This window comes from Aristolochia californica, unplaced genomic scaffold (genome assembly GCF_029961685.1).
Source record: "Aristolochia californica isolate CCGP_79_NKW_82.1479 unplaced genomic scaffold, dmAriCali1.0.hap1 SCAF_11, whole genome shotgun sequence".
In the NCBI taxonomy this organism is placed as follows: domain Eukaryota; kingdom Viridiplantae; phylum Streptophyta; class Magnoliopsida; order Piperales; family Aristolochiaceae; genus Aristolochia; species Aristolochia californica.
In genome coordinates, this window is record NW_027181782.1 from 30,291,194 (window position 1) to 30,301,478 (window position 10,285).

Genomic DNA, 10,285 nt, shown 5'->3' on the forward strand with positions numbered 1-10,285 from the left:
GAGGAGGAATATCGGTCTATTGTAACCACAACAGATAGATTTGTTGGATAAGCTCTCTTCTCACTGAACTTGGTGTTTTTCTTTCACAACGACCAATGCTTTATTATAACAATATCGGTGCTATAAATCTATACTCCAATCCAGTATTTCACTCTCTTGCATGAAACATGTTGATTTGGATTATCACTTCATTCGTGAATAAGTTGAGAGTGGCGTTCTTCGGGTTACCCATGTCTCCTATGCTGATCAGTTAGTTGATGCTCTCACCAAACCACATTCACGCATACGCTTCATCCTCTCGGAGATCCATCTTGCGAGAGCATGATAGAGATAACATGATAGCGGATAACGAATAATATTTATCTTGTATGATAGATATGTAATCTCAATGATAACACTTATCATGTAAAATTTTATCTCTTTGTAACCTATAGATACTTATATTGGCGAATATAAAAGCAGTGAAATATTTTTTCTCTATAGGTACCAACTACAACATTAAAATTGGAACAAAGTTAAAAAAAATAAAAGGTTGACGATACTTATTATCAAAGAAGCAACCACAAGTGTTACATTATACTCGCTAGGTGCCTTGGGGAAGGACAAAAAAGCGCAATTGATGCATCACCATTCATAGAGTCACATATGAGAATGACAGTACTCTCTACCCAAACTAGGGTCCAGGATTAACGTGACAGACGTCTTTTCTTTTGTGACGGCCGGATCGTCGAACATGAGCAGTACGATGGCTTTCTGTAGAGTCAACCCGCCTTTTTAACATGTTGACTCAGATTCAGACGAGGTGAGTCAGGTTGGGGAAAGGGGAGGCACCTCCGACTTGCCTCAAGTCCCGTCAGCCAACTCGTGAGTTCCAATTTAACTCAGTCGATTCAGACCAAGTTTTGAGATGGATCAATCTCTCTTCCAAAGTCTCCTGTGGGAAGTCCGGTATTTCTTTAGAAGCCTAGAATATCGAGTTTCGGCATGGTAAAGATCCGAAAGTGAAAGATAGCCATCAACAGACAGGACAGTTTCATTGACGAGCTGAAAACTATGGCAGCATTAAAGTCTGTACAGATGGGTATGACTGATTCAAATATGTTTGCGATTCAGGCGAGCGCTTCCTCTATTCTTCTCTCTTGATTCCTCACCTCAAAGAGAGAAAGTAAGCAAAAGACAACTTCGTGGGATCGACGGAGCTTCCGAGGGTCAAACAATACAATTCGATAACGAGAAACTTTTCCAAATGTTAGAGATTTCTGTTTCCCAGCATGTGAACGAAACTTCCTCTAAGATTAAGTTCGCAAATGGGGTCATAATTCAGAGCTCAATCCCTTCCACGAGGAATGAAACATAATTCAGCCGACAGCGAAGAAGATTAATTGCTTTCGCCGTCGTTGATCTTTCTCGCAGAGAAAATGTACGGCTGACTCGAAGATTTTGGAGTAAAAAAACAAAAGAGATCTTTCTATTTGATTTGATAAAAAAAATAAAAAAATGCAGGAACAGGATTCGTCAATGTTTGCGTTTTGATCATCTGATGTCTTAGACATCGACTCGCGAGAGTTTTGTCAAAGTTTCCTACTTTTGTTTGTCAAAGCTCTTGTAAAAATCTTTTGCCCACGTCTTCGCCACGGGAGAGGAGCCCTGCAACATTAGAGTTATTTACAATAATACTTTATATTTTCTATGTCCAATAGCTCACCACCCTCCAATATTTCTCAATGGAAAAAAAACATTAATGCAACATTAGAGTTATTTACAATAATACTTTATATTTTTCATGTCCGACAACTCATGTGATCTGTTGATATATTAAATGGGTATAAGATGATCGATGATTGGTCATAACAAAATATCTGCGATGGGATCACGTAGGTTATCGAAAGTGAAAAATGTGAATTTAATATTTCATTCTATTATTATTATGTTGTATGATCGGATAACATATCTTTTCTTATGTGACAATTATTTATTGGTTGTTGTTGTATGACTTTAGATCAAAATTTTTATATGGATTTTAATCTTGACTAAGACATCATGGTGATATCCTCCTCTTTGACAATGGCTTTTTTTTTTTCAACTCTTATTTCTTTTGCTTGTCACACATAAACTAATTCATTCATGACATCTATATATAAATTTTTCTCATAAAATGATTAAAAATATTTTTTTTACCTATTTTTTAAGTGTTATATAAAATAATAATTGTTTTTTTTACTTTTTAGAATGATGAAAATACCTTTGACCTTAATTTTTTATGTATTTCATATAAAATAACAAAAATACCCATATCGACTTAACGATTGATACAATTCATATGAGATATAGAAATATCCTTGTCATTTTAGATTCAAGACATCAAATAAAAAGATTATCCTTTTATAATTTATTTTTAAAATTTTAAAATAATTTTGAATTATTCCAAAAAAATTACTAGCTAGATTTTAAACAATGTGGCCATTTATTTATTTAAATATTAAGGATATTTAAGAATCTATTAAATAATTCAGTTTTTAAATTAGAAAATTTTAATATATTGTACTAACTTTAATTAATTTTAAATTATTTACTACCAAAAACAAAAAAAAATTATTAAAAAAAGTAATCAGGAATGAATTGATAAGGTTGGATTCACCAACTACAGACCAAGCCAAGCTTTGGGCCACATTTGAACAAGTCACCTAAAGACTTTCTAGATCGAGGTATCCAGTTCGAGTCTGAAGTGACCAACAATTTATTAAATAAGAATTAAAAAAGTCAACAATAGCAATTTTTTATTAAAAAGAAAATAAAAATTATTCCACATGGAGTGCCCATCCTTCTTCTATAAAATGGAAGTTTGTATCTGCAACCACACAGCTACATATCCACCGCCCTTCTCTCTCAACCTCAAGTTTTGATCATTCTAATGGCTTCTCTTACTGCCCACCTGAACCCTGAGCCCTCCCATGCCTCTCATCTATTCGATTATGTGGTCAATAAAGGGTTCGGAGTGAAGGGGCTGGCCGACACTGGTCTCGACTCGCTGCCCCCACGCTACGTCCATCCTCCCCATGAGAGGATCAATAAGGAGGAGACTATAGACAGCTCCCCTTACTTGGGTGCCCCCATCGATCTCTCCGGCCTGGAAGGGGAGAAGAAGGACGCAGTTGCGGAACAAATTTGTTGGGCGGCAAGGAAGCTGGGTTTCTTTCAGGTGGTGAACCATGGCGTTCCGTTGGAAGTGCTTGAACGCGCGAAGCAGGCCGCTCACTGTTTCTTTAACCTCAAGCCGGAGAAGAAAGCTGTGTATTTGAAGGGATCCACGCCCTGTTCGAACGTGTTCTATGGAACGAGCTTCTCGCCGGAGAATGAGGAATCGCTGGAGTGGAAGGATTACTTGAGCATGGTGTATGTGGGGGATGAAGAGGCCATCAAATACTGGCCTTCTGAGTGCAGGTGATTAACTAACTTTCATGTCCTTTTTTCTTCGAAGCTGGACCCTGGACTGATTAATTTTATAATTAACAGGCCATTAATGACTTTCGTCAAGATTGAGACTAGCTCCGTGCACACTATAACTTTATAATCCTTTTCTTCTTCTGGATTTATGCAGGGATGCAGCCCTTGACTACTTGAGATCTGCCAGGAAGATGATAAGAATGATACTCACCACTCTTCTGAGAGGGCGGGGAGTCGAAGTGGATGATTCCACTATAAGTCAATTCACGGAGGCGAATGCTGTGAACATGAACTACTACCCAGTTTGTCCCAGTCCAGAACTCACAGTCGGAGTGGGAAGACATTCGGATTTGGCTGCCCTGACGATACTGCTACAAGATGACATTGGAGGGCTCTACGTTAATGTCGACGGTGAAGGTTGGATTGAAATTCCTCCTGTTGAAGGAGCTCTTGTCATCAACGTCGGAGATACTTTAGAGGTATATTTTCTTCATCCCTCAGATTTCTTGAGCCATATTTTTAGCTGCATTTGATAAGATAGCAGGCAGTGATTATGGTTGATGAGGGTGTTGCAGATACTAAGTAACGGGAGTTACAAAAGTGCCGAGCACCGCGTGCTGGCCAGCAGCAGCAGGGCGCGAGTTTCTGTCCCCATCTTCGTTAGCCCTAGGCCTTACACCATGATCGGGCCCTTGAAGGGGCTGCCGGAGAAGGACGGGAAGAGAGTTTACAGGGATCTCTTATTCGGAGAATACATGACTAACTACTTTGGAGCTGGTCACCAGGGGAAGAGGACTCTAGATTTTGCTAAAGTTTCTGACTGATACGATGTAACAGCATAATCTCTGTGCAGACTCCCCTGCTTGCTTGTTTCTTCTTCTTCTTCTTCTTCTTCTTCTTTGCTCTTTCTTTTCTTGTGTGGTGTGAGGAGAGCTTCCTTAGACCTATCAGCTGTACATCAGCTCTCTCACTTCTGAACAAAGTGTGAGAATTCGTACGAATACATAAAGCTTAATAAATTTGAAGTAAGAGTTCAATAAATATTTCACAAAAAAATCTGTCTTCTCCCTAAAAAGATATTTGCGACTGGATCGTGGAGTTCCATTAACACAACAAAGCGTATGCTTTTCCAAACGTGCATATTATTCGATTTTCAGCAGATCTGGTTTTGTCGCGTGGGTCAGCAAGGTTTGTGGTCAAATCGATGAAATTTGCCAGGTCTGCGGAATATGGTATATGCGACTATCTCTATGTTGCCGAAAAAGAAAACAGAGCCAGAGAGGAAGCGTATCCCGATAAATCAGAGGATTTCTCTAATTTATCCTCCCAGAGATTTCTCGAGGAAATTCCGTGAGTTATATTAGTATATTTTTTTATTCAATAAACAGATGATTTTTTATATGGTATCGGAGCTTGGAATAACCAGTTTGGCGACGACATCGAGAGAAAAATTCCCATTCGGCGATGAAGTAGGGAGATTCCTATTCCCTTTCCGGAAATTTTCACCACGTCGGGTCGTGTATCTCCGTCGCAGAGTTGTCGTAAACAGTGGCCGCCTCTTCCGCTACGTCGGGTCTCGGATCTCCGCTGCGTATCGACCCCAGGGCCACCGCCGCACACCAACGAATCACTTTAGGCGCTGCTGGCTCGCTTCCTTCGACGGTCGGACGTGGTCTCGAAGGGCGAGAAACCTCTCTCCGACGAACGATGAGACGATCGTTACAGTAGGAGAGGAGAAGCGGGGACGATGACCCTGTTTCGAAAATTAAAATCCGCCATAGCGAGATTTTAATTTCGAACCGGATTCAGAACCGAGTCCACCTGACCGGGCTCGGACCAGACTCCTACTGGGCGGACCCAGACTCAATTCGGACCGGACTCGACTTGGACCAGACTCAGTCAAGTCTGGACTTGACCTATCCTAGGTTGTTGAGATGTATATATCAGGCAAAGATAAACTTGGGTATTTAAATGGCCATCTCTCTAAACCTCTTCAGTCGACACAGACCCAGGAAATGCTCTCATCGGATATACTAGAGAGGTTGCATGGATACTTGATTATAGAGTAACGGACCATATGACGTTTGATGCGAATGATTTTGCTTAGATCTTTCTTCCCCAATGAACTAGCATTGCCAATACTAATAGAATTATTTCTTCGATAACAAGGGCTAGAACAGTGAACTATTTTATATTTGTTGGAGGGAACTTAATTACATAGAGAAGTAAGAAGCAAAAGGTGATAGCATTATCAAGTATTGAAGTCGAGTTTTGGTGGGATGACTAAGAGTCTTTGTGAGCTTTTTTGGCTTCAAAGGCTATTAACCAAAATTGGCTCTACCCCGAGCCCTGAGATGATTTTTTACACAATCAAACGATCGCAATGGAGAAAAAGTCGGACGGTGAGAGATGAGAGGGGTGGACGAACGTAATACTTCGCTTGCAGCCCTGTGCAACCAATACTGTACAAACGGAGAAGATGAAAACAAGTCATAATGAGTCAACTCGTCAGATTTGATGTTACGAGAAACCTTCTCCAGTTTAAGGGTTTTGAAGAACTCAGAGTCGTAACCAAGCATAAACCCGTTGCTTATATATTAATCAAACCCTGCATTGCTATGGAGGATGAGGCATTGGTTGAAAGAACAAAACAAATTTTGAGTAGAAAAAAGACGCTGATCATGTTCTGAACTCCCGTTCCATGTAAATGCACACATTTCAATCCATCCAATTCACGGTTCTCAAACTACAGAAAACCAATCCACAGATCTCTGCATTAGTTACTGACCTCTCTCACTTACTCTGCCTTCCAGAGATTTCCTCAATTCATCCACCGAAAAATAATGCAGAGAAGTACTTGTTGCAGAAGTCAAAAATCAAAACGTAACCAGCTTTATTGATCAGAATAGCGCACTACAATGTCGTAAACGTACATAATTTAAAGCGAAAAGGGCTAAGTCCTCTTCTCCACAAGAAACAATTTAAGAGAACATCTCTATTCTCTCGTCTCTACCAGAAAACAACAATACACAGAAAGCCCAAGCTAACCCATCTCCAGCTCCTCCCCTCCAGCGCCGGAGCTGAATTACCCGGAGGCGACGAGGCCGGTGCACCGCCTGTTGTGTTCATCACCATAGAAACAGATCCTGATCAACGATTTGCAAAATCAAAGTCAAATTTATTGATTTATAGTCAGTTTTAACTTACTGGAGCACGTAGGCGGCCTGATCAGTGCCGTAAGAATCGTCCCATTGCTCGCGTATCCGGCATAGCTACACGTCGTCGCCTCGCAACCGTTCCCACCTGTGGTGTTGCCAAGGAACAGATTGCTTCCTCCCTTGCACTGCACCGGTGGGCATCTGGTAGGATTCGTAACACCCTGGGCGGGACCGCATTGGAGACTAGAGGAAGAAGCCAACCGGAAATTAGTTAATGCGTCAGAACTCACCAAATGGGAATGGTGAAATTTGGTGAGTGGAGCGAGTTGACTTACGCCCAGGTGGTGGAGCTGCAACTGCACTGGACGCAGTTCCCGGCCGTGAGGGTGTAGCTGCCATTGGGGACGCGCAGCGACCCGTCCTCCGCCGTTTTCTCTATGGTAGAGTTGCAAGCTGCAAAAGAAATCAATGAAGCGGTACCGATTTCGACCATCAGGCAGGCACAAATCGCTTAATAGAATTGAATTTTCAGTGAAAGGAGCATTAGCAAACTGTTTAAAAAACTTTAATTTAATGGATTCTTTACTGTATTATATGCTTTACCACATCTATTATATTGCATAAGAATCTTCCATTTGTCCAGGTCTTCTTTGTAACAATTCTAATGGCGACAAAGAACATTTGTGACAGGCACCGTAATATTTTATTTGGAAAAATAGAAGTGAATCAGAAAAGGGCCAAGTTCAATGTGCTAATGGGGGAAAAAAGACAGCAGGAATTTTTCATATTTCATATTTCATAAGACGAATTAACGGTTGGTTGAAGTTGAATTTTGGTTTTGGCTTTAGTTTTTACCCCTGAGAGGCACATCGAGAATGGCCTCGGCCTGGAGAGTCTTGGGGTCCTGAATACCGTTGATGCGCATCAGCGTCTCCGGCGTCGTTCCGAAGTCCGCCGCGATACTCTCCACGGAGCTCCCACTCACCACCTTGTGCACGTAGTGGACGGTCGGGTACCCATCAACGTCATCGCAGCTGCAGGGCAGCGGAATCCACAAATCCTGCCCTACACTGATCACGTCGGGGTCTGGGATGTTATTAGCGTCAGCGATTTCCTGAGAGGTCACCAGACCGGAGAATTTGTAGCGGGCGATGGCGTCGAGGCCGTCGCCTTTCTGCACGGTGTAGACGGGGAGACGATTGGAGGAGAGGGCTCTGCCGTCGGAGCATCTGCAGCGGAAAGGGACGCGGACGACGGTGCCGTTGGGGATGGGGTAGTCGCTGGAGGTGGAGAGACTTAGGGAGTTGGCGGCGAGGAGGGAGTGGAAGGATTTAACGGCGAAGAGGGTTTTGATGGCAGAAAGGGTTGTGGAGTTGATGGGGGAGTAGCCGGCGAAGGATTGGCAAGTGTCGGAGGTGTTGCAGGTGAAATTGGTGGCAAAGGCGGTGGCCGACGCGGCTAGGAAGAGGCAGAGAGCGAGCACGGGAGTGAATGCGCACCCCATCGCTTGCAGGTGGAAGAAGAGGCTCGCCGCGCAGGCTGAAGCAGAATTGATGATGAGAAGGGGCCTGGAATTGGGGAGTTAAGAGAGAACACCAAAAGTCGGTCTTGCCCAATTGGCAGTCTGGCACGACCTGTCGACAACAAGTCTAGAGAACCTTGACTTGACTTTGATTTATCATCAATGGTGTGGACGTAACTGGATAGACTCACAATATGAAATGGTCTGAACCTGAAGAAAAAAGTTGTCCATTACACCCAAAAGAATCACAAAAGTGCTACCATTATCTGAGTGTCTAAGTATTAAATAGTAATAAAACTTTAAATTATATCTACTCATATTAAATTAATTTTATACTCCACTTAGTCTATTATAACAATAATTGTAGTTATTATAATGGTAAGATTACCATTAAATATTGTTTGATGTATAAATTATGAATAATTAAATATTAATTAAGAAATGGTAGCGGTATTTGGTGCATGATTTTTATGTATGAATTTTGATACGATCAAGTTTTCAATTTTTCCTTATCCCTTTTTCTGAACCGACCTTAACTGGGTTTTGCATTGCAAAAGGCGGATACACCCTGTTAGTACCTTTTCCATAAAACGTTAGAAATATTCAAGAAAGGGGGAGCACAAAAGATGAAGTTTTTGTATCTATGAAGAATTGCATCTGTGAAGAATATTTTGTCAGCAAGAGAAAATTGAAGACTAAGAATTATTTTCGTTGCAAGCTGAAGTTATAAACTCCAACTTCATGGGGAGTGTTGAGGAACAAGTATAGAAGAGTCTCACACAAAACTCGCAGTAAGAAGTTTTATAAAGCCAAAATTATTTTAGAAGGTTTCACAAAAAAGTTTCAGTTGAAAGTTGTTTTAGTTATGTTAAACAATACTCGCATTAACTCAAACAATACTCGTATTGCAAAAGGAGGATACACCCGTTAGTACCTTTTCCATAAAACGTTAGAAATATATTTATAGTAGAAACACGTTTTTAGGGACTGTTAGTGCTTTATGTTTCCTGAAAATTCTTACTAGAAAAATCATATAATTTTCTAAGTAAGATTTTTCGGCAAAGAAGAGCCGAAAAACCATATGAATTTTTTTAATAAGTATTTAACAATTAATGCTATGATGCTTTCAACATACGATAATTTTTCTTGGTAATTTTTTATCAAAATTTTTATTTTATACAAGAAATTATCAGATAAGTATGTTAATGTATGAGATTGATTATTAATTTTTATTTATTTCCCTAGAAAAAAGACACTAACATGTCCATGTAATTTTCCTTGGAAATTTCTAAAAAAAATCATTTAATTATCCTAATAAGACATTAATATAATTTTATGTGAGAGGTTTCTTGAAAATGTATATAGGGAACATCATATGTGAAGTTTAGTGGGGAACAAACCAAGTAAAATGAGCCATCTTATGGCCATGACATGTAGATGATGACAAGACCATGGAAATTTGACATGACACTCATGATGGCCATAACAATTATGTACACTTTTTGTTTATCACCATGATGTAATTATGTTACTTTTTGACAATATCAAATGTTGTATCGGCATTATCAAGATGTAATTATGTCATTAGCTTTTAATTTCCCAAAAGTTTAGTGAAAATAAATACTAATTATTATATTGTAAGGCTAAATTAAGTTTAATTAATACTAAATTCTAGATTATATAATTCAATTTATAGCAAAGTTATATCAAGTTAGTACTATATTAAAGAATAAATATTTAATATTATAGATTAATAATAAACATTAAATATCAATTATAACTATTAATTTTATTGAATATTTTAAGTAAAATTAAGTTATAATGAAATACACTAAGTATGCCTTCTAGCTAGAAAGCCCAATAAGGAAACTTCTCATAGCATATCGGTTCGACTGGTCGAACAACCCACAAAAAAAGGAAGCAAATAGCTTATGTCAAAAAACATATCGTCCGAACAGCCTGGCAACACTGTTTGACTAAGCAAGATAGCTCAACACAACAAGTAAAGCAAGTAACAAGACGCACAACCATCCAACTGGACACCCTCTGAATGATCGGATAGAAGAAAGAAAATATTGAACAAAGAGCAACAAAGAGTTCTAAAAATTAGTCATTCTGTAAGATCGATTGGAGAAAGAGATGCACTAACATAAATTGACAG

General features: G+C 39.7%; 2 protein-coding genes across 2 annotated transcripts; one reads left to right on the forward strand and one right to left on the reverse strand.

The window, feature by feature from the left end:
• The first annotated feature begins 2,911 nt into the window (after positions 1-2,911).
• On the forward strand, positions 2,912-4,268 carry LOC137943763 (scopoletin 8-hydroxylase). Its single transcript, XM_068789199.1, has 3 exons — positions 2,912-3,441; positions 3,599-3,923; positions 4,020-4,268. Exons 1-3 carry the CDS (start codon positions 2,912-2,914, stop codon positions 4,266-4,268), a joined length of 1,104 nt encoding a protein of 367 aa, XP_068645300.1.
• Positions 4,269-6,320: 2,052 nt separating this feature from the next.
• Positions 6,321-8,233, reverse strand: LOC137944178 (chitin elicitor-binding protein). Its single transcript, XM_068789750.1, has 4 exons — positions 7,458-8,233; positions 6,938-7,055; positions 6,652-6,845; positions 6,321-6,560 (listed from the first exon to the last, which is right to left on the reverse strand). Exons 1-4 carry the CDS (start codon positions 8,104-8,106, stop codon positions 6,454-6,456), a joined length of 1,068 nt encoding a protein of 355 aa, XP_068645851.1. The 5' UTR covers positions 8,107-8,233; the 3' UTR covers positions 6,321-6,453.
• Positions 8,234-10,285: the final 2,052 nt, after the last annotated feature.

What these genes read in the sequence shown, in the direction of transcription:
- LOC137944178 (XM_068789750.1), bottom strand. Translation starts at nt 8,106, where the DNA reads ATGGGGTGCGCATTCACTCCCGTGCTCGCTCTCTGCCTCTTCCTAGCC. An exon ending in TCTCGATGTGCCTCTCAGGG is followed by an intron (nt 7,056 to 7,457) that starts GTAAAAACTAAA and finishes TTTCTTTTGCAG; the next exon opens with CTTGCAACTCTACCATAGAG. An exon ending in CAGGCCGCCTACGTGCTCCA is followed by an intron (nt 6,561 to 6,651) that starts GTAAGTTAAAAC and finishes TGAACACAACAG; the next exon opens with GCGGTGCACCGGCCTCGTCG.
- LOC137943763 (XM_068789199.1), top strand. Translation starts at nt 2,912, where the DNA reads ATGGCTTCTCTTACTGCCCACCTGAACCCTGAGCCCTCCCATGCCTCT. An exon ending in TACTGGCCTTCTGAGTGCAG is followed by an intron (nt 3,442 to 3,598) that starts GTGATTAACTAA and finishes GGATTTATGCAG; the next exon opens with GGATGCAGCCCTTGACTACT. An exon ending in ACGTCGGAGATACTTTAGAG is followed by an intron (nt 3,924 to 4,019) that starts GTATATTTTCTT and finishes AGGGTGTTGCAG; the next exon opens with ATACTAAGTAACGGGAGTTA.